Source organism: Falco biarmicus, chromosome 7 (assembly GCF_023638135.1).
Source record: "Falco biarmicus isolate bFalBia1 chromosome 7, bFalBia1.pri, whole genome shotgun sequence".
NCBI lineage: Eukaryota > Metazoa > Chordata > Aves > Falconiformes > Falconidae > Falco > Falco biarmicus.
Window position 1 is genome coordinate 3,509,563 of NC_079294.1, and position 26,954 is coordinate 3,536,516.

At 37.8% G+C, this 26,954-nt stretch overlaps 1 protein-coding gene across 1 annotated transcript in view; it reads right to left on the reverse strand.

Annotated features, from left to right (window-relative positions):
• The window catches only part of MYBPC3 (myosin binding protein C3), a 61,442-nt gene that overhangs the window by 16,176 nt on the left and 18,312 nt on the right, over positions 1-26,954 (reverse strand). Inside the window, exons 9-26 of the mRNA XM_056347308.1 lie at positions 26,263-26,319; positions 21,330-21,353; positions 20,373-20,539; positions 19,455-19,587; positions 19,219-19,221; positions 18,648-18,772; positions 17,943-18,048; positions 13,817-13,983; positions 13,270-13,435; positions 12,253-12,359; positions 11,903-11,932; positions 11,610-11,746; positions 10,094-10,171; positions 8,671-8,830; positions 7,503-7,607; positions 3,810-3,998; positions 1,558-1,692; positions 216-383 (exon numbers count right to left, since the gene is read on the reverse strand). Of these exons, the coding sequence (XP_056203283.1) occupies positions 216-383; positions 1,558-1,692; positions 3,810-3,998; positions 7,503-7,607; positions 8,671-8,830; positions 10,094-10,171; positions 11,610-11,746; positions 11,903-11,932; positions 12,253-12,359; positions 13,270-13,435; positions 13,817-13,983; positions 17,943-18,048; positions 18,648-18,772; positions 19,219-19,221; positions 19,455-19,587; positions 20,373-20,539; positions 21,330-21,353; positions 26,263-26,319 (2,057 nt within the window). The remainder of the gene's footprint in view (positions 1-215; positions 384-1,557; positions 1,693-3,809; positions 3,999-7,502; positions 7,608-8,670; positions 8,831-10,093; positions 10,172-11,609; positions 11,747-11,902; positions 11,933-12,252; positions 12,360-13,269; positions 13,436-13,816; positions 13,984-17,942; positions 18,049-18,647; positions 18,773-19,218; positions 19,222-19,454; positions 19,588-20,372; positions 20,540-21,329; positions 21,354-26,262; positions 26,320-26,954) is intronic.

Below are 26,954 nucleotides of genomic sequence, written 5' to 3' on the forward strand. Positions count from 1 at the left end.
TATTTACAAGAGGTAAAATACCCATATTTTGAAAGTAACAAGTAGGATTTTGTTTTAAGAGCTATGCTTTAGAAATGCAAGACCCGGGCAGTATAGTAATGTTCTTAGAACCGGAATGTATCAGGCACCTAGTCAAAGTTGGGTGTTATACTCAGAAAGCAAAATTTTGACCAGAAGAAATAGACAAGTAAGATTTATTCAGTCTAGATACTCACGCAGGATCTCTTGAACGGTAACAGGCTCTTTGATGATTGCTGCCCCGCTTTCACCAGCCACGTTTATAGCCTTTATACGGAAGTGAAGTTTGTCTCCTGTCACCAGGTCTTTGATCAGTGCAGATGTGCGCTCAGTTAGGCCAGGAAGAGCTGGAATCCATTCTGTAGCTGCAAGTACAGGATTTGCTTATTGTAATAATATTTTTTTTCCAAACTGATGCCTTTTCTATAATTGAAAGTAAATTTGTGTTAGGGTAAAATGAATTTAACATGCAATACTACACTTAAAAGGGCATAAACTAACGTGGAGAAAGAACTCTGGATCTAGAAGGTGTGTTTACACATGGAGTTAAGGAATATGTACACTTTGTTATTCAAAACAGCTAAGGTCAAGTGAGACATCTTTGGGTAGTTCCTCTGATGTCCCATTTTATGGAGCTTAGAGCTGCATGGCTTCTCTAAATTTATTTTCATTAGTGGGGGGTAGGGGGAATTTTGGAACTATTTTTAGCAAGAAAGTGAGGCCTTAATTTAATTTTTCTTGGAATAAGCGTGTCTCCTGTGGGTGTCCAAACAGATGGGTGAGAGCCACATATGCTGAAAACAATAATAGAGCACACAACTGTTGGGATTTATTAACTTCTTAATTGAGACTGTAGAACAGAATTCTAGGGCTTCCTTAGTTATTCTAATGACACGGAAGTATGACTGATAACATCATTACTCTATGATGATGACATAGGGATTCTGGTAATTCTGTGATGATATCTCATTAAAGACTATAAACTAATTCTGGATAAATCATACCCTGTAAACCCCCTAGTTTAGGTTATGTGGCAATTGAACTTAGTGTCAGAGAAGATTTCATGACTGAAGTGATACATTTGTTGGGTTTTTGACACAAATGTTATATTGTAGCATCACAGTAAGTTGAATGTTGTGGATATGGTACAGTTACACTCTTCCCAGACCACAAGTACTAAATGAGCTAAGGTAAGTTACTTGAAAGATTGACTGATGTTGTTACGGTCATGTTGTTTTATTGGCTTTAAGAAATATGCGGTTTGTGAATGCTCTATAAAGTATAGTAGAGACTGTGGAACAGCACTAGTATTTTTCTACACTAAAGTTTATGATGATTGTGAGGGTTGTGTTATGGTTGATGTGACTTGTGGTTTTACAGTCACGTCATAGTAATCTGGTGATGGTTGTTAGTCATAGATTAGAGTTCAAATTTAGTGATACTGGATATGGTTAATTTACTGAGATATTGCAGTGGAGCTATTGAAACAGTATTTTGATAACGTTCACTTGCTGCTGCTGAGTCCTCATGCTTACTTACATCCATCTTTGCAGTATTCCACGATATAACCATCTAATCCCCCAGCTCCAATACGCTCAGGGGGTCTCCACTTCAAGGCAACAGTGCTGTCAGAAACATCTTCTACTGTAAAGTGGGTTGGTTCACTTGGAGGAGCTATAAGGAAATACGTAGAAGTAAATTCTGAGAAATAGCAATATAACTGTGAGAATTCAAAGGCAATAGAACAAGTGATTAACAGCTGAATTATCTACCACTGTCTGTTTTAATAAAAATTAGCTGAAGCTCGATTGTAAAATGTAACGCCTAATACTTCATTTAATAGAAGTGCAGTATAAGGTTCTTACAATGGGGAGGGGAATAGGAAGTTAAAGTAGTTCCTAGTTACATATGCTCCCTTATAAGTAAAAGCCAATGAAAAAAGAAGAGTTGTAGAAGGGAGTGAAATTATCAGCAGGAGTCTGCAAAAAAGTCTAGGAATAAAAATATGTAAAATTTTTATGCTGTTCTTACACCCTGATTGTAATTAGACAAAATGTACAGTATCAGAGGACCAAATTAATCGGTGGCAAAATTTCATTTCACTCACTTCCCTCTAACTGTGCAGAAAAATGACCAAAAGTTAGGTTTATGTGTTTACAGAAACACTAGTTCTGATTTGCACATTTGCAATAGAGACATGCCTGAGAAAAATATTTTGGGGCTGAAAAGTTTTTGTTTCAGTTAGATACAGCTATTTTATATCTTTTCAGAACGTGTCATGGCTCTTTTGAAATCCATAGTTCAGAAAGAACACTAGCTAAATTTGGTCTTCTGAAGCATGACTGTTGTCTACTAATTAAAAAACCATCAAGAAAAGCCCTTACTGGAGAATTCCAAACAGATACAAATGCTACTGTGAAATCATAGATTCTAAAAAGCAAACAATGGTAACTTTTTCAAGATAACACTTAGAGTGCTGAATGTAAAAGTTAGTATACATGGCATAAAAGCAATCATGTTAAATAAATGTATGTTTGGCATACTCTGTGTATATGCATTATAAGCTGAATATCTTTTGAATGCACATAACAGATTTTATGTATTAGAAATATTTAATAAAGTAAGTTAAGTACAGGTTTATAAACTGTGCAACTGGTGGAAATTGATCTTAGTTCCCAAAGTTGTTATAAAAAAAAAATATGAAAAAAATATCACCCAGTTTCCTTCCTGTAGCTGTGTCAAAAATTTTCATATTGAAATGGCAGCAAGGACTGTGAACAGCACCCAGGAGGCGAAGGCATTTGGGAGCATACACAGCCACACAGTACACAGTCAAAACCCCAAACCTGTTCTCTGAAGCAGTAAGTGTGAACTTTGTCCTTAATCAAGTAAAACTCTGCCTATCCCATGAAAACTGTGGACCTTTATTTTCAGTAGCTCCGCTTGATGGCTTTTGTTTGTCCTCTTTTGTTGCAGACCAGCCGTTGTGTGTGTGAAATCCAGAGTTAAGAGACCCTTCTTGCAGTTCATCCTTTCCTTCTGACCCCTTCACTGCATCATCTGCTTTCATATTATTTCCTTCAGCAGACTGTCCCCCATCACTGATACTTGTAGATTCAGCAACTCTAGTCATTTCAGTCTCCAGCTGTTTGTATTTTTTTGGGTCTTCTTCCTAAAGCTCTTAGCAGGCAGGCTTCCTGAGGACTCCTTTAGCTTGCTCCTTGCTCAGGAACTGCAGGAGACACTGCACTGCTGTGTTGGGAAGGATTATTTATAGAAAATCATTCCTCAAATATTTTCTTAATCAGCTATCCTTTTAGCTGTGGAGAGGGCCAGGATTAAGGGAGTACTTGGGTGGGATACTGTGATATTTGCACCCATAAGGGAATGGCAGAAGCTGAGAGGGACAGGGAAATTTCTGTCAATTAGCTCTCCTCCTTTCCAGATCCAGCTTGCCTCTCACACTTCTAATTATAACAGCTAAAAATTCATCAGCAATTTCATGAAACTGGAACCTCTGTGCTTCTCAGGAAGGGGAATAGAGACAGAGAAGAGGAAGATTGCAAAGGAAAAGGTTGATTAAATAGAGAGTAGCCATCTTGTAGAATAATTATAGAATGTTGAATAAATACAGAATATAGAGTTGCCAGTTGTAGAACATAGAGACCGTCTGTTGATGGCCTCTTTCCTAAGACATTCTTTTTTAGGTATAAGGGCAGTTGAAGAGAAGAGGTAAAAATTGTCCTGTCTTGGTTTTGTCCTAAAATAACATAGAGTGTGGTAAAACTTACCAATTGGCATGAAGGGTTGTGATGCAGGACTTGGCCGGGACATACCAATAGAATTCACAGCATAAACCCGCATCTCATAAACTACTCCTTCAATCATTCGCTTGGCTTCGTAGGTTAGCTCTTTTAAAAGGTCAAAGTTCAGTCTCATCCATCGATAGCTCTTCTTCTTCTTTCTCTCCAAAATATAGCCTGAAAAGGATAGCTCTTATGATGTAATAGAACTGCAAATTATTATCACAGGAAAAAATAAAATCACCTATTTTTTTCCACCCAATGGCATGAAAGAGCCAAATGTGATTCAGAATTATTGTGTATAACTGAACTGTTTGAAGCTTTGGTATTTTCCTACAGTTTCCTTTTGCATTACTTTCCTTCTATCTGACGTTCTTACCTGAACAATTATACTTTTCAGAGTAGAAGTTATTTAGAATTTTCTATGTCTGGTATTAGGCTTTAAGCACATTTTGCATGCTGTACGCTACTATCAAGGCATTTAGATGTATGCAAAATAGATACAACAGATCTGGTTTAAATGGTAATTCCTCTCTGGTGAGAATGGTGGAGCATTCACTCCTAACAGCAAAGAAACAAGACAGAGCATTTCCACAGAAATTCCACAGTGAAAGAGAAATTGCCTTGAAATGTGTAAGATGAGACAGAGTTTATATTCTGCTGCAATTCACTGATCTTCACTAACAGCATAATTCCCAAAGCAAAAAATTAGTTGGAAGAACACTTATTTTTGTGTGTGTGGTTTTTTTCTTTTTTATTATTTATATATGATTTATTAAAGAACTGAAGTTAGATCTCTGTGTCTATTGCCAAGTGGTGGAATTGTGGCGTGCTTCCCAGACAGCGAAGATCCCACCTCTGCTTCAGTCCCATGGTGGAGTGGAGCAAGTCCTGGCCACACACAGTTTTTCTTGCTTAGATTCCCTTGGGAAGGAAAGTGAATACAGATGCTCTGTATGATTACAGAGAACCAAGAGAGCTGGATGCACTGCAGAACAAATCTGTAGTATAGCTTAGATGTAGTCTGTATGCCCAGCCCAGAATCCAGGTCTTTAATGCACCTCCCTCACCCCCTCAATATCCACAGCCTTTCCCAAACTATTGTGCTGTTTTTCAGAATGACTAAGTCAGGCTGGGTTATCAGTTCATCTTTTAAACTCTGATTTCCCAAAACTGGGAGTGGAATCTGTGATTCTTGGTCCTTAATACGGAGAATGGCTGTATATCCCATTGGAAATGTTTGTATACATTATTTTCCAGTGACATGCTACAAGTTATCGATGCTTTCTTTCCATCTAGCTATGTTAAATTTCTGCTGCTTCTGTGTTGCAGATAGTACGCCTGGATGTGATGCATATAGACTTTTTTTAAACAGAACTTGTTCTCAAAGACTTCTTTTAAACAGAACTTGTTCTCAAAGCTGTTAATCTTGAACTAGGGAGTGAATAATCAGAAAATACATGGTATGTGTTAATCACTATTCAGTGTATTTTTATGTAATGTATGTCTGTTTCTACCATAGTCTACAGAGGATAAATCTGTAACAGTGGTCAGCTACAATAATGTAAGTCTATAACAAATACATTGTAAAGATTTATGAATCGAGCAGTGTGTGCTGGTGAGTCAATCCCTGCTGCTCACAAAGGTCGTGGCTATCAACTTGCAGGTGTCCCTTTGGTGTACCTGGGAAGTTGATTCACAGTGTCTAATGGGGGATGGAGCATGACAGGCATGTTTGTTGACATGCTATAGCACAGACACCATGCATCAGCAGCCTTTCCTGCCTACACTGAACTTCAAAAAGAGTATGGGAGTCTATAGAATGTTTTGGGAAACAAGTGGTGGTGAGCTGAAAGGTTGTATCATTACTTCTAATGTATAAAGTTACTCCTGGCATGCTTGTTTTCAGTAGCTTTTAAGCAGGGTTAATGCTGTAAGCAAAGAACCTATGGTTCCTTTGACATGTTCCTCTTTTTTTTTTTTTTTTTTTCTTTTTTTTTTTTTTTCTCCACCAGGGTCTGTGAGACTGGGAGGGGTTTCAGCAACTCAGTTTCTGGTTTTCTGCAATTTTAGATAACCATAGTTTCCTGTCAGAACTGAGATGCTTCTTCATTGTGGCAGATCAGAATTGGAATTTTTTAAAAAAAGACCATACTGGGACTATTGGTGACATTTGGTAAAGCAGATTATTTCCCCAAATGCACAGATGTATGATAGATAAAGATACTGCTTTAGTAATACAAAAAGTATATGAGACCCCATTTGTGTAACAGTGAAGATGGAGTGTGAATTTCTTTTCTATATTGGATATAGCTAATAAAGACTGTAGCAGACTGCCTACAATGCCATCTGTAACAATATGAAGACATAAGAATGCGTATGTCTCTTTCCCCTGCCTTTTTAACTTGCTTTTAAAACTTTGAATGGATAGTGCTGCATCTGGGCTTTTTTTCCTCCAGATGTTTTGTTCTAGCTCTACTAGTAGTACAGTCCTTGTGCTAACTGAAGAAACCTCCTCATGTAGTGCAAAGAGTTAGTGGAACGTTAACAGTGTCATTCTGTGAAAACAAAATAAAGAACTTTCAAAGTATGTGTCCTGAAAACTATACAAAACAAAATCATGTGCTTTGCCTAGTAAATGGGGTGTGTGTGGGTGGGCTGTGGTGATGGGACAGCTATTGGTACATATCTTTGCACATAAGTTTGAATTGTTGACTTGCTTGCTTCCTGCCAGAACAGATGAAACCACAAAGGGCTGGCCCAGTAGTATCTTGTTTATTCCTCCACAGATAACTTCTGTTGAAGTAAATGAGGTTACTTTATTCTTGTGGAAGTGAATAAACCCCAAGTATCCAAAAGCAAATACAAACTTCTCTCTTCCAGATACTATGCAGGGGGTTAAAAGAGTTTTAGAACACTTCTAGCCCTGGCATCCCATATAGCTTTCATTGTATTTCTTTGAAAAGAAACTCAAATTCTGGTGATCTTCATTAAACGAATGGCTAGATTTGGAGTCCAGAGAAATTTCTCCCTAAAATTGGCCAAGACCCTACATTATTTTGACTTTTTTCCTAGGATCCTAGGGAGTTTTATCTAGAAACCACCATGCTCTGCAGAGAACTTAAATTGGTATCAGAGATATTCTTGATTACTTCTGCTTATTTCCTGTATTGCATGGTAACTATGGCCTCTAGGTTTTTACTACAGATTTTAAGGTCATTAAAATGATTGAAAAGTGTTTTGTGAGCAGTGGTGTGTGGTTGTATGTGGAGCAGAATTATGAAGTCGCTTTCTAAAAGAAAATAGATTTAATGTGTAAGCGGTTGAGGTTGCAGACGACTGGAGTTGCTGACTGAGGTGGCCACAGATCTGTGCTGGTATCCCTAGGTAGGTCCAAAGGTTGATCTACAATTTCAGTCTTGAATGAAAATGTTTAGCATAAACTATTTTTGGTATCACCTTCTTGTGCTTTTTTTGGAAGCGTTTGTCTGATTCAGATTGTGCTGGTAGGGGGCACCCTCTCCCTAAAATTGCAGGGCCAGAACCTAGTTGGAATGTTTGCTATGTTAGCTGTGGAGGGTCAGCCTTCCCTAGAGTAAACGGAGAATCCTGTGCCGTTGTAAAGAACCAACAAAAAAATACAGGCAAGGTTGCTGGGGACTGTATTTTGGTACTTCTTACCAAGTACTGGTTGCCCACCATCGTACTTAGGGGGTTGCCACTGCACAGTACAGTAATCTTCTCCAATGTTGCTGATCTTGGGAGCTTCTGGAGGGTCAGGAACATCTGAAGAAAGTGTGAGAATGAATGAGAGTTGTTACTGTTTCAGTTTCTGTATACAAGTCAATTAAATAGGTTTCTTTAATGCTTTTTCTTTATCATATTGATACAGCTCTGTCGGCAATAGTGGGTACAACTGAGGATGTATTATCTTATTCTAAAGTGAATCTTGCTCTTTGGTGCTTCTGTGTTAGGTTGGTTTTCCTTTAAACACCATTGATCGTGTCTGGAAAGGACAAGGGAGCTGAATAATCAGCTTTTTGCACAAAAAAATGTATGGTAACAAGGTGACACTGTTCTGTAAGAAGAGGCTTGCTCCAGGGTTTCCTATTTTCTCTAGAATTAACTTTATATAGAATATAATGGTGACATGTCTCATATTTTATTTGGAGATATTAGTGGCAAATGTCCTGATTTAGGATTTATAAAAGATGAAAAGAAACTTATTATTCACCTAAGCAGTGAATTCTGAATTTTAATACTGTAGCTGAAAGTAACTTTCTTTTATTATTTCTGAGTTTGCTTATAAGCTGACCCTTTGTCACATGTGTGGCAGGGTATAAACAGTTAAATATGAAAAATGTTATAAAAATTAATAACTCTAAATCATATTCCACCTGCTGTTCTGTGATTTGTAGTGGCAATCTGTTTATATCAGAATCATGATGTCTCTATTCTATTAACCATTTACTGCTTATAGAATAAGGTGATCTTTGCTTGAAAACATAAACCACAACAAAATGGCAAGAATTTTTTTTTATCTCAGACAAGCATGAATCATATACCTCAGAATGGAATGTCATTTATAAAATGATAGGATCACTTGAAATTGGAAATACATAAGGGAGTACATAGATTTCAGCTGGGAGTTGTTCTCTTACCTCTTGACAGAAGTGTTTTTCACAGGTAGTTGCCTTCTGCTAAACTTTGTGATTGCTAGTATTCCTGCCTTTATGACCCTTTTCAGTTTTTCTAAACTGAAAATCAGAAGCTGCCTCAGTCTGAGGAGGGTGGGTTTCAGTGAACTCAAGATGCTCTCATACTCTGGTTGTTTCCTTCCTTCACTTACCGATAACTTTGACTGTGATATCAGCCTTATCCTCTCCCACTGGATTCTTAACTATAACTCTGTATACACCCTCATCCTCCTTTTCTGCTCCTTCAATGATGAAAACACAGTGATCTTCATGCATCTCCACACGAACTCTGCCTTCAGACTCAAACAGAAGCTGTGGGCGGTGAAAGTAACAAAGTCACTGTAAGTTTTGCTGGGATAGTCTGATGAGCCTAGTGTGTAAGCTGGTGAAAATCTTCAAGTCATTGAACATTATAAAAATTATTGAAAAGTTACAAGGTTTTTCAAGTTCTACTTGTATGCAGAAGAGAAAATATAGACTAAGTGGCTGACATAAAAAACATTTGGGGAAATTGGCTCTGAAAGTCTGCAGCTTGTTAAGATTCATTGCTAGTTACACATGCCCAGTTATGTTTCAATGACATGAATCAGTACTTCCACAAATTCCTGCTTGGGATAGCTGCTAGTACCGATGTAAAGAGTTTCATGGATAACAGTTGGGTGCTATGTAAATTCAAGAAGTTTTGCAAATTTAAATGATTGAGCAAACCTTCCCGATCAACAGTATCTACATTTGGCATCAGATAGCATAGACTTGAACAATTTCCCTCTAAAATAATTACCATGTTTCTTGTAACTTTTAATGGCATCCCTGTGATTTCTGTCACTCAGTGTCATATAGGTTACTTCTTACTCTTCGCTGAGCTGAGGTCTAAACATAATGAGCACAACTTTGCTGTACACTTATAACACATTTCTTCCTTCATGTGTCTGCTTATCTTAGAGTTAGAACAGGAACTATTAGAAAGCATATGCGCCTGAAGAGTGATGAATACAGCAGAACCCTATCCCTGAGAAAGGTTTATTGCTGCGTAATAAATGTATTTTTGACTATTAAAATAAAGAGTATTTATGAAAAAAATGGAGACTTCTGGAAAAAATAGAAACTTGTGGAAAATCCTCTTTCACTGTGTTGTGCATATAGTCACTCTCTTGATCCATTGTCATCTTTTCCAGTGTCCTGTAAGATTTTGCCCTAGGTTTTTTTTCCCTCTAGTTATTATTGAAGCTTACAGGTTAGTGAGGGGAGGAAAAAAAAGAGATAAATATTTGTAAGTACATTTAGAAGAGTTTTCAAATAACTGCTTTGATTCCTCTTAATCAATCTACCACGTGGCAGTGATTAAAAATATTTCCTTGATCAGCATCTTACTCCAAAATTATTCACCAGATCTCTTGTGCCCATTCAAAGTGTTTGGTAATTACCTTTGTGAGGCAGGATGCTGGGCCTGATGTGCTATTTGCTCCACCAGTTTTAATATCTATTGACTTCAATTTTATTTCGTTCTGAATGTGACCTTTTATCTGGAAGATGCTATGCATATTTGTGTGTCTGCATAAATCATAAGCAACTTACCTTACTATCAGTATTTGTATCACTGCTGTTTTCTGAGGGAGTCATGGAATCATCATTGCTTCGAACAAGGTTGCTTTTCTAGATAAGCAAAGAAATGCCAGAAAGTAAGCGAAGTCTGAGCAGAACAGTAAAGCTGTTTCTGTAAGACAGAGCGGTCCATAGGTTTGTAAGCAGGGGGTTCAGTATGGAGGTGTGATGAAAGCAAAGAGCAAAGTGAGGCGGCAAGCTAACCTGGAAAGGAAATAAACTATGCAAATGTAAAAAGCAGAAAAGGAAACAGATGTATCAGATTGCAGTGAGTTAAGGGGAGGATAAGTCAGCAAAACCAAATTTACAGCTTAAAGATACATGACATTCCTGCAGTAGAATTGTAACGGGATGTGGTACTAGTTACTCATCTTGTCTAACTATGAAAATAAGGATTACTTCTTTTTGTAACAACGGGATAGTAAGTTGATTTCGATGTTTTAGCACGCAGAAATATAGTCAGGTCTGTAACATCAAACAGTATATTCTGAAGCTGTGCTACTGTTTGTTTAGGATTTCATTAGTAAGTATATGTTATACATCTTTCAAATCAAGACTGGCTTCTTTAACACATAGAGACCTCATACCTCAGAAATACCACTGTATAGAGGTTGTCTGATATCCCGTCACCACTGATATAATTTTGTCAGAGAAGCTTGTGTATGAGAAAAGTCAATTTCTCTTGGTTCCCAAAAGAGACAAATGGCTTTTTTGTTCCCATACTAATTCTGCATTGCAGAAAAAAAAGTCCTAACTGTTGTTAAATATGCTAACCTGAACAAAGAATGCAACAGGATTACGAAGAAATGAGATTGGGGAAATTAATTTGCAATGGTATATTGTCTATATCTACACCTATGGGAAGTGTAATGATGCTGTACAATATTATGCAAAGTATTTCTGTGCTTTGTGCTAGTTATAGCTCATGAGCCTGCAGATGGTGGGGGTGGGGATGTTCTGATATAGCCAGAAAGGAAGCTCACAGTTTGTGTCTAGCTTCTAAATTCTTTTCTTGATAAGGTAAATACCAAGTGTTACCTATTTTCACTATCCCAAATAGTTTTACCCCAGTGGTCTGCTAAGAAGATATTTTCTTCTGACTGTAGAATTCTTGAGAAAGATTAAAAAAGAAGCTGCCATCTCCAGAACATGTCCATCCTGTCAGGTGAAGGTGATGGAGATGACTCATCACTTATTTCTTTTTCTCTGAGGTAGGAAGTGAATAAATGTGTATGGTATCTTACTGTCTGCATATACAAATGTCTACTCATGTGTACTCAGCCCCTTCTTTTGGAACGGTTCAGGAAAAGAACAGTTCAGGACGGCTCTCACAAAAAGAGCTAAATCCCAAACAGCTGCATTGCAGATACATATTTTTTTTCCTGGGGATTTTAAGAAAAATAGAAGCAAGATGAAAATACTTGTAACTAAGAATTGTAAATTAATTGTGCCTTCCTTGCCTCAGTTGTTGTGCTGGGTTATGCATTACCTTGTTTACTTTCTGCCAGATGACAGTGGGTGTTGGATCTCCTGATATGGGAACATCCAGTCTCAATTTGTTCCCAGCCACCACGACAATAGTGTCAGGGGACTGGCCCAGACAGTCAAGGTGGATTTTGGGAGGTTCTATAGAAAAGGCAGAGAAAATAAGTTTTAAATATAGTTTGAGTATTCTGTATGGAAAAAAAGGTGAAGAGTCATACATTAAAAATGAAAATACTTTGCTTGCTTTGCTGTTGAAAGCATGTTTACTTGCATATAAATAATGACCACTGTTCTTACCTTCTCTTGGTACAAAATCAATCTTGACCTCTGGGGAAGAAAGTGGGGGAAGGAATAGGGGAAACAGATCAGAAAACAGAATTTACATAGCATCTACACCCACAAAGTAATGTTAAAACTGTTCATCATTAAAACCTCATAAGGCATAAACATCAACAGATTAACTCAAACTGGAAACTAAGCTCTGTAAAACAACGTGTTAATGATAACACAACATAACAGGGAAAAGCAATGTTGCTTATGTTGAAGTATCAGGAAAGAGATTGTGTGCTTTTTCCTGGTATGACTATGATTAATGCCATAATTTTATATCTCTGGAATTCCCATGACATATTCTGAAGATAACTTACCCAAAAACTGGAGCTTGGCTGAAAGGTTGTAAGCAAATCCCTGAGGGATGAAGGAATAATCAGCCTCGTCATCTGGTGTTACGTCCTCAATAGTTAGCTTATGGATTCTGGAAACGTGAACAAATATAGTCCACTCCCTTACCTCTCCAGGAGAAACCGTACTATCTCACAAGACAAGATGCAGGCTATAGGATATTAACAGACACTGCTGTTTCTTCTCCCCTTGCCCTACCATCAAGTCAACAACCACCAGGACTGTAGACTGCTGTACTTTCAGTATTGAAGCAAATCCATGTCAGCATATGAATGGATTTTTCTTATCAAGGTAAATGCATCCTCTAGTGTGAACAGAGGAAGCAATTTCTCTGCTTTAGTCCAGTCCTTTCCCCTTACAAGGGCAGTTGTAACACTGCTGACTGGTTTCATTTCATCAGATTGCGACTGCAATAAATTCTGGAAAAATAAGCTAAAAATTAATGCTCCATCCCTGTAGTACTGTAAATTCAAAACAATACAGAAAAGGAATACCAAGGACAGCTTTACCTAACATGTAATGTTTATGTATCTTTTGAATTTCCTTGGTCTCCATTTTCAGTAGTAGTTAAACTGCGAAGAAACCTGAGCACAGAATTGCACAACTGTATGCGTTAATATAAACGCTCGTTTTCGTGAAGGGGTTTCTGCATATGTGCTATCTTAATCTGTCTAAATACTACTTCTAATTTTAAAGTTATCAACAAGGTGTTTTCTAGATTGAATACCAAGGAAAGAATGAATTCTGCTGATATGCCATTCTGCTGCCATACATGCAAAACGTACCAACACTGAAAGACTGCATGCATACCAAAGCAAGTCTGTGACTATGTCGATTGCATATGAGAAGGCTTTAAACTTATTTTCCTTCTAGCTGGAGCCAGGATGAAGTCTTATTTTATATTCCTATCCCCTGAGATACTAGTTCCTGTGGATTGTAATGCAGTACCCAAGACTGTACCTGATTTCTGAAACAAGATTTACCTGCCGATATGAGAGATCTTTATCCTTTCATCTGGGACCACCTCCTTCCCATTTTTCAACCAGATTCCTTTCACGTTTTCATCAGAAACTTCACACTTGAAGACTGCCTGGTCGCGTGCCTTCACTGTCAGGTCTGCGATGCTCTGATAAACTTCCAGCTTTTTCTCTGATATTGTGAGAATAATCGATACACACATCAAAAAATCGGAATAGCTCTGTAAGTAAATGGTGTGGATTTACTGAATAGAAAGGGCTAGGGCTGAGCAAGCTGTTTGTGGAAGAGTGAAATATGAAGGGAAATCCACAGCGTGCAGGGCTTTAACAGGATTGATAGCTAAGCACCTGTTGTTATCAGAGTATCTATTACATCCAGCACGCAGGTCTGAGTTCTTGAGGCCTTTATTATCAAACCTTATGCCCCTTATTAAGTTGCTGTTTCCCCTGGCATGGGGATTATGCTACTCCTGTGCCCTATCCTAGAGAAGGTTACCTTCGGCCTGTTTTCATTTCTCAGCTTCTCTGGTTCTGTAATATTACCTGTGCCTACCTTGTACGATTAGTTCAGCGACTGATACCCCACCATTGGTCTTCACCGTGTAGTGTCCACTGTCCTCCTTGGATGTCTCATTAATAATCAGATATTGCTTCTTTCCATCTTTCTTGAATCGGTATTTGAATGTCTCTTCCCGTGTCAGCTCAATCCCGTCCTTTTCCCTGCAATGCCAAATAGCGTTGAGTCATTTTTCTGTGGTTGGGAGAGGAGAGTAAGACTCAGCTCGATGTTACTAGAGATTGGAAGACACAAGATAAATCCAATCTTTGTAGCATTTCAGGTTAGCAAAAGAGACCATTGCACAAACGTTATTGGAAGCACGCCTGGAACGCTTCTAGTTTGACCGTTAATCTTCGCTTGAACCTCTGGTTCAAGAGAGTTCACTCACAAGGAAGTACTTTATTATTATTATTTCTATGCTACAGGTAAACATGAAAATATATTCCTTTCTGTAGAAGATACAGGGATGAAGACACACTTCACCAGCAGGGAATTTACTATCTTAAAAGCTGACATAAAGTAAAAGGGACTTTCTGGGAAATGACTTAAAAGTCTTAATTTTCCTGATGTGAATTATAATTGTTACAAATTCATGGTTTGTGGGCATCAGTGAAAGAAGAAAATTTTAGGATGGATTTAAATGAAGATGTATTTTGGATTTTGTTACCCTTTCCATTCAAAGATGCTGTGGTACATTTAAGACATTACTAAATTAAGCTTCACTTTTCAGCCTTGCAGGAAATTTAATTATTGTAATTTTCAATTGTCATAAAGGGAAACGAGCAGAGAGGATTCATGCTGTTCAGTCAAGGTCACACAAAAATACATAAAATGTTTTAAAGATTTCCTGATCCTTATCCTAAATAACTTCAACAAGCTATAAGAAAATAAGTTGCAATTTCGTTGACTTACTCCTTTGATATAATTTTTTTCATTATTATTTTAATATATTTATATTATGTTACTTGAATACTGCTGCAGTTTGTAAATGAAAAAAGTTTTCTCTTTGATATTTACTTATGTGGAAAAAGAAATAGAAAAGATGATCTGCTTTTAACGAAGTAAGAATTTTCTTTCTATCTTGTATTACTTCCCTTAAGCTGAATATCCACTGGTAACCAATAACAAATGATCTTACAGGATAGCAAACTGAAATGCCACTTTGGGACTAATTAAAATACTATAGCTCAAATTTCTGGGTAGATGTATGCAAGAAAACCTTTTGCCTCTTAGTCTGCTGAAGTGAGTCACACGATCAAAACTTCACAGCAGAGACAGGAATCTTAAAACTTGTGATTTAGATGTACGTACCTGCTGCAGCTGCATCCCCCCTAACTGTCCTTTACAGCACAGCATATTGGAATCAACAGGTGGTTTAGAAAAACACAGGCCTCCCTACCAGACCACAGAACTACACTACTAGTAAGGGAGGAAACAGAGGATGCCTGTAACAACCATGTGAAACACAGTGCGTAGTGTTATGTCAGGATGATGTTTCCTCTGTTTGCTGAGTGACAAGGGGTCTGAGGCCATGTGCAAGATGCTCTCCTGAGGCTGATATTCTCATTCATGCAGATTAGTTCTGGAACAAGTGCTACAATGCAATGTGTGAACATTTGCTGAGCTGCTGAGAATGGACTGTAATCCCGAAGTGCAGCATGCTGCTGTGGCAAAACCAGGCACGTGCACTGTGGCTAGTGTTCTAAAGTTGAACTTTTAAATCTATTTTTTGGTGATTTATTTTGCCATGTGGCTCATGAAAGATATCTGAGTGTTATATTCAGCTATTGGTAAGAGAGAGATTTCTTGAAATCTTGTCTAAATAATGAAAACGGACTTTTGCAATGACCAGTGTCTTAAATCCCTGGGAAGGGAATAGTGCATTTCACTTTGTTTTACTGACTAGCACATTGCTGAATGCTGTATGTGAGTAGAAAGTTTGCAGAGGGGGGTACTGACAAATAGTGGAATGATAAAACTGTAAACCTCAAAAAAGAACTGCCAGATACCATTTGGCTTAAAATAATACTCTGCTGCAGTGAAAAGTGAAAAATTTCATAGAAGGTAATGTTACAGACACTTCCTTTGGTAACGAGGACAATGAGGTAGGGGAATCTACTTATAATGAAATGTAAGTGGAGGATTTTATAGAACCGTAGAAGTGTTGGTTTAAAGACCACTGTAGGTCATCTGGTCCAGCCTCACACTTGAAGCAGAACTAGTGCAATAATATGTAGGTCAGCCATGGTTTATTCTATCAGTCCTGAACATTTGCAAGATCAAATATCTGCTCTCAACTTTGCCATGAAACACCTCTTTTCTCTGGAAATGCTTTCCTGTTTCAGTTCTAAGGATAAATTTGTTAATGTGTTCTGCGATATCACTGATGTAGGCACTATGTGATAATGGGGACACATAGATTTATTGTTGTTATTATGTTACAATACTTTGCTTTCATTAGGAGCTGATAAGATGACACATCCAGCATTCAGAGATGGAAATATCAGGTCAAAACTATGTATTTTATTAAATCTTTGTCTTCAAGAATTACATTATTTCCAAGACCATCTGAAGTTCAGAAATAACTATTCTCTAGTACTTCATAATAATAACGTAAGACCTTTCTGGGTGTTCAGGCAAACATTGTTTCCTGATTACTATGAAGAGACCCTTCTGCAAGCCCTAGTCTGATGGCCATGCCTAAGAGGCTCTAAGCCTTATTTCTGTCTTGTGCAAGTCACGTAATGGCTTTTGTTCATGTGCTTGTGATTTTATGTGCCAGGTTTAAAGGGTACAAGAGCTATAACAGGTGCCCTGTTAGTGCCTGTTACTTGCCTTAAACTGTTGATTATTTCCCTAATGAGCCATAAAACTGGATTTCTTTCTCCATATTGTGTTTCATGTTTTCTCTGGACTCATCTCTCCATTGTCCAAAAGACTCCCTCTGTTGCCAAAGAGCATTGACTGAGTCTCACGTGATAAAAGCAGTAAAATACGGTGTAAATGTCTAACTGCTCAGTTTTCTGTTGCTATGTTTTGAAGAGTTTCTCTGACCACTTGCTGCATTTCAGGCTGAGACAGCTGCAGGTTTGCCCTTGTCACACCAAATGCTCATCCCACATATACCAGCTCTGCAAGATGTATGGGAGTTGTTCAAAGGCATAGGATCAAAGTGCGGCAGCTGCACTGTGCTCTGAGAGGGACAGATCTGGTTGTCACCATCTCTTGTGACCAGGCGTCTGTAAGCAGTTCCTGAACAATAGCATGTGTGTGTCTGTACATGTGGCTTCAACAGTGTAATGCATATGCTGAACTAGCTCTTGGGCTCTATTTAAATTCTCAGTTCCTTCCTTTGGGAGAGCAGATGAGTGGTTGGCACTTTCCAGGAATGTAATGGGCATTGTGGGAACAGTTGATAACCATGTGCCTGAAGCTGTTAACAAGCACAAGAGAATTTCATCTGGTAGAGAAATGAAGTGAGAACAGTGTGTGTAAAACCTGGTATGTGAGCACTGCCTGCTGTGCCTGCCCGGGTAGCGTGAACCTTCCAGCTTCCGCTCAGCTGGAATGCCCAACAAAAAGGTCTCTATGGTCTAAATGTTTATCATCGTAATCCTGCTCGCTGCGTATGCATAATGACTGACTTTGCAGGATCGCCACAACAGATATGTTAAAATAAGTCAATGACCTTCCCTCTCTGTTTCAAGAGACACTTACGTTTTACCTAAGAAAAAACACTTTAAAAAAAGAAATGCACACCTCACTGTAGTTGAGAAGCCCAGAAGTACAGCAAACTCCTCTCAATACAGATCTGTTTAGTATGGGCAATAGTTAGATATTGCTGTCACCTGTTCAGAAAACTTAACAGCTCAGTACAGTCAGTAGCATCCTGTAAGCACTGAACAAGAGATTCTAGAGACATTATAAAATATCTATACTTATAGGAGGAGGATCAATCTTTTCCTGAAAACAGTTATGTAGAATGCCACTTTCCTTTTTATTCCACAGCTTTTGTCCACAAACTATGGTCTTAGATTGTCCAGTGAAGAGAGATGGTTTCATGTTGTTGTGTTGTGGGTTCCCTGCTCCCCCCCCCCCCCCCCCTTTTCTATTACCTTACCATTTCACAGTAGCTCCTTCCTCAGACACTTCACACTCAAACTCCACCCTCTCTCCAACCATCACCATCTGGTCCTCCAGTGGGTGGGTGATCAGGATCGGAGGCTCTGGAAATGAAGAGACCTTCATTAAAACAACATTCTGAAAGACCCAATACCAGAGGTATATTTCACCGCTCTGCACTCCACAGGAAGAACCCCTGGCCAAATACACAGTGATGCTCTCTGTGTTGGATCCTAACATTTACTGTGCCACATCACATTATCAATGTTATCAAATGACCTTTTGGGTTTTGCTTCATGAGACAGAATAGAAACACAGGATTAATCAGTTCTCATATCTATTCTGAAATTCTAAACTGGAGGCATTAGTTCTCTGTACTACTTGATCTGCTTGTAGAGTTTGAGGCACATGTTTATCTTGAGTGGAATCAAACTTTGAAAGTTTCTAGCCCCATTATTGGGAAGACTTAGATCACTTTCTAAATGAGAATTAACGGTAGTTCTCACTGTGCTGTTTTCCTGTGCTTTCTTAGCTGCAGCTATAGGAAAATTTTCCTTCATTTAACTGTAAAAAAAAAGATGTACTTGAAAGTCAGAATTTGTTCATATGTTTGAGAATTTCCTTTCCTATGAGATTAACTAATCTGAGAGCAGAGATGACAGTAATTTAAAGCTAAATGCTAGGGGAGATCTTCGTTGCTCACCTTTTACGAATAATTCTGTGAAGCTCTTCTCCTCCCCCACCACACATTCGTAGGCTGCATCGTCAGCCAGGGAGCAGTGGTTTATGGTCAGTATTCTCTTATTCCCAACTGCCTCAAAAATATATCTGAAAAGAGAATATAAATGTAATTATCAGACAGCAACTCTTTTGGACCCAGTCACACTCTTCCCCTGCCTGGCAGAGAAAAAGGTTCCTACTTTTTTTATCTGACTTCAGTGACAAGGGTTTTTTTTGTGACTCCAGCCGTATATCCCTGACCCAGTGCGGTGGGCAGCAGTAGTGTTTGAAAAACTAGCGTAGGAAATTAGGGTGAAATCTTGATACACGTGTGAGATGTACAAACTCCTGTGACTGGTTTTAGATGCTTTTCTAACATGTAGCCATACAACAAACCTGACTACCATTAAAAATGCTTTGTCATGGCCTCACTGTAAAATCACTTAAAATTTGTTTTACAAACAAGCTACACTGAAGTATATCCCGTATCATGAGAAAGTAATTTTGAACCCTGGATATACGCATAAAGATCAGAATATAATCTGAGAACTTACTTGCTAAGTAGGTAGATGTAAGCATCCAGTTCCACATGTAGATACACAGAGCAGAGGGAAGAAAAAGAGAAATTCATGAGAACAGCAAAACGATCCAGAGCCAAAGAACTAGGTAGATTCTTTCTCAGCTCCTATTTCTCCCTATTTTATTCCTTTCTTTCTAAGAAAACCTAGGTTTTCCACTTTGTCTAAGCTGTAGCTCGTTCCTTTTTGGATTTCCTGTATTTCTAGTTTACCTGCCGCTCACTTGGATCTCCTGTCCGTTCTTCAGCCATTTCACATCAGCATCTGGATTGGCAACTTCAACCATTAATTTAATCTTTTGTCCTTTGTCCACTTGGTAAGCTGGATCCAGTTTCTTGAGAAATGCTATGATGAAGAATGAATTTTTTTAAAAAGTTTATACTTAACGTATTTTTTTTTAACATTTTCTACCAGTAGAGCAAGTCTTTATTCCCTTTCCTGTTGTTTACCATCATTTTAGACCTGTCCCACTTTCTGCATCCCTGTTTGCATTTTTACCATTTCTGTCTGGTCTTCATCCTGTTCTGGTTTTCCTTAACATCGGATGGAAAGTGGGTGATATAAACTAAAATAAGTGAGGTAGAATATTATAGATCACATTTGAATATGTACTTCAACACATCCTAAATAGTTACAGCTACATCTGCCCATGTAAGAAAATGATACTGACCTCAGTAGTGGTGAATGTCGGTTTGCCTTCTCTGTTTCAGACTTTTAAAACAAATTAGTTAAAATTAGGTGATCAATACTTCATAAGGCTAGAAAAGACTCAAGAATCCAAATGTATCATCCCAATGAAATTCTTTCCACATTCACTGATGCCTGCCATACTGACCAGTTTTGGGGGTGGGAGGAGTGGGGTGTGGTGGTGCTTTATGTTGAGGGAAAGATAAAGGGCAGAGCAGAAGAAATGAGTAAAATGAGCTGGTTCAGAACATCCAGAGTTTCAGAGCAAGGTAGCTCAGAGCTTCAGGCAGAGCTTTAATCTTTGGTAATCGACATTTCACATTTACAGACTGTAATAGGAAACTCCTATTTCTCATGCTCTTGTTTTGGGCTGCTGTTAATATTTAAACGGCTTCCAAAGCAGATATGAACAGGTATGTTTGGAATAAATACAGCTTACCAACCTGTACTTTTTTTCTCTTCCTTTTTTATGCGTTTGAGGCGTTTCAGCATCCCACGCAAATCTGTGATACCATACTGAAAAGCAATTTTCTCATATTCAGAAGGAGGAGCTTTCCTCAGGATTTCCCAGACATCAACATCAGATTGTGATTCAGATTTTGCTTCACCTCTGCAGAAAGGGATCAGAGTGCCTGAATGCCACTACTGAGAGGATTTAAGAACAGCCATAGGCTTGACAAGCTACATATCAGTTTGATGAAGCCATTTCTTAATAAAAAATTTAGCAGTCTAGTTTTTATTATATTATTACCTAAAATAATGAAATAAAACTTTTGATAAGTGTTACTTATATTTATCTATACAGCGATCAAAATAAAAGTGCTCCTGAAGGGTTTACTTTCTAATAGCCAAAGCAAATAAATATTAACTTCCCTTTAACGATGAGTAATGGAAACACAAGAAAACTTATTTTCCTGTCATGGTCATACACAAAACATGTGGCAAAGCAAGGAACTGGACTGATATCCTGAGAACGCCTTAGAAACAAGGCAGTTGGTTTGCGTTAATTAGAAACAAATCCTTTTCTACTCAGGACGTTTTTCTCTTCACTAAAATGAATGAATAACAGATTATTAAAATATTTATTAGATATTGCAAAGACAATTGTTAGGGTATAGGCATATGTATGTGTGTATATATATACAGGTGATAGTAATCTATAAAACATAAAGACACATAGACAGGTGAGTGACAGTATTTATGATGGAATACTTATTTTATATTTTTTATATTTTTTATATTTTAACCACAAAGCTAGTGTTTATGGAAGAATTAATGTTTGGTTTAGCAAAACCAAGTAGAAATTCGGTTGTCTGGTTTTGGGTAAGACATTCTTTTTCTGTCATCATGTTTTTTATTTAATAGATCATAAATAGAAAAAGAAATTGGTGTAACCTTACCGATTTACCGAGCGCAAGAAGCTGCTGTACTCCAGAATGATGCAGAGAACCGTTCGGAAAAACATGCAGCATCCCAATGGGCAAGAAAGAGGGCATCGTGTTAATACAAAAGACCCATGAATGTCATCTTCACCTCTAGCAGAACAACACTTCAGTAGTGGGGAGATGAAGGCGCTCATGCAAAAACTGTGAAACAGCCTTAAGAAAAATGCTGCTCTCTATTGAAACCAAACTCACTCCCACACTTTGTACAGTTCCAATCTGCAATTTAAAAGTGTAAGCGCTTCTGCTTATTCCTAATTATGGCTGATTGCCTTACAGGGAAACAAATAGCTCTGCTTTGCCCTGTCATCATGGAACTGTTGCCTGTCATGGTTTGCATTTTGGTAAACAGAGAAGAGACCAAAGAAGTAACATTTTCTTAAAACTTTCTTTAGGAAAAGGAACTTCCCGTGGCTGTGGTTTCTGATCTCACCAGGACCAAGCACATTCCAGTGCAGTAGAGCACACCCTTGTAATGAAGCCATATTCAGTAGTAAACCCCAGCAATAAGACAAGTTATGCAGCAGGTAATGTGGAGAAAAGTGGAAGATTATTGGTTGCATTGCCCCCCCCCCCCCCAGTAAAAGAACAGTCCCATTAGTCTGTGGGAAACATTGCTACTTAAAAAGCATGACTGTAGTCAGTCTAGTCAGCAGGTATAACCAAACTTTTCTGGTATTCCTTATTTGCCCCAAAAAGTCTGGCTTGTAAGGAGAGCCCTATGTTTATTAAAGTGCTTCAGTCCAGGCTTGCAATTTCCAGCACCCTTGTAGCTCTTGAGCAGAAAGGAAGCAAGAGGAGAGGAGTTCAGCGCAGTGAGTTTGAGCTGAAATATGGCATGTAATATCTCTTTGGAGTGGTTTAGCATTCACTAAGCTCTAAGCCCTCACTAGCACTTACGAATGGATAGGTGTATCTGAATTTTGGACTCCTTACAGTAAGTGCAGCCTACCGTGTATTTGCTCTGTCTTAACAGCACATCAACATCATCCACAATTTTTTTTAGGATTCCTCTATCTACCTACCTTCTAGTTTGAGGCAACTACAAATGGTTTGTATTTTTGCCTAGCAGAAGGCAGGACCATTTAACTGATTTGCCAAATAGACTGAACTTTTTTAATATAAACAGTTCTTGGGCTAGTTGCCCTGGTCATACCAGTGAACAACTTTAAAATATTTCTAAATACATGTAAATTGGAATAGACATATAAGTACATAAACCCAGGAATTTTTAATATGTGCAGATTTCTTTGTACTAGTACAATTAATGTTCTGTGGAGCAAACTATTTCGAAAGGAAATAAAAAATCCCAGGAAATAAGGAAGTCTTAACAGGTTCAAATGTTATTATTTTCCCTTAGGTATTATGTAAATATTGGTGGTCTCCCTCTCTATCTGCCTATTTATGCTTATCTGTATGCACCTCTTTACCTGAAAATTTGCAGGTAGGCTTATTCGTGGAGTTTTCAAATATATTTTGTGTGAGTTATTTTTAAATACATCATGAGAAAAATCTTCCAATTTGGAAGCAATTCCACAGTCTAGGATATCTCACTGTTGAGAAGACTTCCTTAATTTTTTGCTTCAGCTTTTCCATTACTCAGTGTCATCCCATTGTTATATCTGGCAATGCTGTTTTGGTGTATGCAAGCTGAAATACAAGGAATTTGATCATAAGCAAGAGTATAGTCTCTTCCTTGGAAATACTAACATTTTCTAAGTACAGGGGAAGGCTTGTAAATTGCATGCAAAATGGTACTAAAAGCTAAAGGGAATTTGTGTATTGTTTAATTGAGTTCTGAAAAAGAAAAAAAATGTCTCTGCCTCTGAGCAAAGGTTTTCCCGTCCCAGTACTCCTTTTCACCATCTTATGTTTGTTAAAACGTTCTCTTTGATCCCATAAAGACACAGAGTTTGCACAGTTAGGCTGTACTCTTACACTACCAACAAGAGCTGAGCAGTGTACGAAAAGTAACAGAGCACTTGGACTCCTGCAGTTTCTCCCACCGCTACGTTACTCTCCCTGATGTTGGGGATCCTTATTCAGAGTGACCACCTCATAGGTTAACTATGCACTCGGGGGCATTAAGATGCAGCTTAGTGAATCTGCTGTAAATGGAATACACAGCTGATATGTTTTAAACATGTGTAGAGGGGTTAAAAATAGTTTTGTACATCCCAGAGATGGTTTCTTCCTATCTCATTACTGTCAACTGATTGGACCCTGTCAGCTGTCACCTCCTTCAAGGTCTCTGCTCACTGTCCCATTTAATAGTTCTGTGACAGCTGTTTGCTTCCTCTTCCCAATGACCTCTCCTTGGCCCATGACATCTGTATGTCAACACCAGTTAATTAAATTACAGCGATAGGAGATAGAGTATTAAATGAAGCTCTCTTTATTATAGCAGGAATGTTCATTACCTCTGGATTGAGAGGCGCTTGTAAATTAGGTGGGACAAAGCAGAAGTGGTGAAAGAATAGTCTTCAATTCTCTTTGAATCTGCATAGCTCTTAAGAGTTCCTTTTTCTATTCTATTTTAATGAAGAATAATTTCATTCCATGGTGAGCTTTTATGCCTATCAGTTCTTGTTAATGTGGGAGTGGTCTTCAACCTGTGGTGTGCAAAGCCTGAAGGATCCACAAATTACTTCTAAAGTGGCTGTGAAAAACAACTAGGAGCAGTGAATTTATCAGTATGCTTTAAGTCACTAAATGGAGATTTGTAAGTCAAGAAAGGTCAAAGCCACTGATAAAATGCAGTGAAATTGTAAGCTTCTTTTAACAAATTGTATTTCTGCTCTAACAAATAATGAATAGCTAAATCCACAAACAACATTTCTGGAAATACTGGAGATTTTTACTACCTTTTAGAGTTCTATCACTGCTCAAAACTAATAATGAAAGCAGAAGGGAATGGCACTAGAAGAGGGGCTCATAATACTTAGCACTTCATTCCAGCTGGAGTCACTGTATGAAATTACGCAAAGATTTTCACATTGGCCTCTGCTTATTTGAAAATTTTAAAAAGAAATCAATTCTTTTTTTGCCTTATATTTGCTATAGAAATTAGAGTTTGTGTACAACTACTCTCAAATCTGTAGAATTTTGATTACTGCCATTATTCAGAAAGCATCTTTTCCCTACTTGGGAATTATAAAAAATTTCTGAGGCACTTATTTTTTTTCCAACTTGAAACAAGAAACTTTGTTATCAATGCCAGCTATGGAAGGTTTGTTAGGTGCATGTTCTGTCTTGTCTAGTTGCCCCCCCCTTGAGAGCTCTGGCTGTAGGGTTACTGCAAAGCCAGAATCCACTTCTAGCTGGATACATTGCGTGTGGCTTAGCAGGGCTTTGTATACCTGTGTGACCTTTGCTCCACTGAAATTTGGGTGAGTTAACCTGGGTGAAACGTGGGGCTGCTGTGGCTTTATTGCCTGCTGTAACAAGTTAGTTCAGATGTCTACATGATCCTGTACTCCTTGTGAAGACAAAACATTTTTTGTAAATAGTGATACCAATACCTGAGCAGAGACTGAACACAGGTGCACAACAACATTCATCCAAGTAGTTGATTGTGAAAACTTAAACTGAGTAAGTTTAGGTTTGTGAAACAAGAGTCTAGTGTCAAATGTTTATAGTAACTCCAGGAGCTGAAAAGACAGAGTGGCCAGGGGCAGTGAACAGCAAGAAGCATGCTTGGAGTAATGGGATGATAAATAGCAATAGAAACTTTACGTGGAATAAAAAGAAATGTTTTGTAACAGACAATCCTGTACATTTTATGGGGTAAGTGACTTCAGTAATACATTCACTTAACACGTTTAAGGAGAATGGAACAAAACTTCAGCACATATTTTATAGGCATCAGCAAGCATATTATGCAAATTATTTTTCTGATTCTAATTTTTATGACAATAGGAATTTAAAGCAGCAGGTTATGGAGAAAAGCTGGAAATTCAAGGACAATTTAAAACTGCTTATAAAAAAAAGTGGTGGTGAAAACCAAAGGACATTTGGAGGAATACATTTATTTGTATTAAATGGCCCACCCTTAATTCTAATTTTTTAAAAGCATTTCTGTCTCAGAAATTGGTGGCTGATAATTTTCTTTCATACTACCTAATTTTTGTCACACTCTACATGTAAGCAAGATAACGATGCATGCAGTAGTTTAAAACAAATGGTCCTTGTGTTCAGAGTGACCCATGCATTTATAATAAAATTAAATAGAAATCTTACTCTCTGTTGGCAACAGTGGAATCCAAAACATCCAGATTAAGAATGTGGTAAAAAGAGAAAAAGATAAGTAAACAGGTTATGAAAACAAATGTGGCAAGGAAGGATAAGAATGGGAGAGGAAATTCCACCAAAAAAGTGAAAGTAAAAGCAAGAAGTAAGAATTAGAATCAGAAGAGTAAATTTTTTTATATATATTTACACAACATCGAATGTCTTTTCATATATAAGATAAACAGCTATAAAATACATAACGGCTAGTCCTCCGAGCTCTCTGATGCTGTCTTGTAAAAACTTAGGACAGTAAATTCTTAGTAAGGCAGTGTTATAGACAAGTAAATTGTTGTGTTTTAGGTTGTTTCTAATGAAAATGACGTGCTTCCACCAGCGCTTACCCTAGTCCCTGCCCTTTCTATCTTGGGAAATATCAATTTTTGTTTTCTTTCTCCAGAATAAACCTAGCAGAAATGCATCAAATACTGAGTATTTGGGGAATTTTCCATAATTACCTATTATCCTTTTTCCAGTTACAGCTGCTTTAGGAAAACTATGATTCTGAATTTACGGAACTTTCACTTATTTGAATTTTAGTGTTTTCATAGTTGTTCAACAGAAGCTGGTTACTTTCTTTCTCAGTCTATGGATTTTTACTCACCTCTTTTTCAGCAGGGCACTAAAATTAAACTCTCCACCTTCTTCATGTCCCTCGGCACTGTATAGTAACAGAAAATGATAATTAGTTTTGGAAGGAAATGGGAATAACTTGTGAGACTATATCATTATGTAGGTGATATATTTTTGCAGGGGAGTAGTAGATGGGTTTAGTATGACAGAATTTGCATTGGCGTGGAAGGTGACTTAGTTAGACTCTTTGTCTGTATTGGTCTTCATATAGGTTTAAGAAATATAATAAACTTGTATTTTTTCTTTATTGAAAAATATCAATGAATGATATTGAAAAATACCAATGGATGAAGTTGTACAGGTATTAATTTGGTGGTCATATTGATCTGGAATGTATTCATTATCATAGAGATGTAGCAGAAGCTTTCCTTTAGAATCATTAGTGCTTTTGGAAAGCTGTAGTTTCTGGAATGTGGATATTGTTTGCCATGGGGAACGGTATTTAACCAACCTTTTTGTGGGACTTCTTGCAATCTAAAATCACATTTTTTTCCTAGTATAATCCCAGCTGTAATTGTTTCTTAGGGCTCTTCAGACTCCAGAATTCATTGTACTGAAATTCATATACACGAAAAAGGTGTCACATCATTGGTGCTTGGGAGAGTGAAAGGAGAATTTCTGTGACCTGACTTTCATTCTGAGGTTCATTGTGCTGTTGTTCAA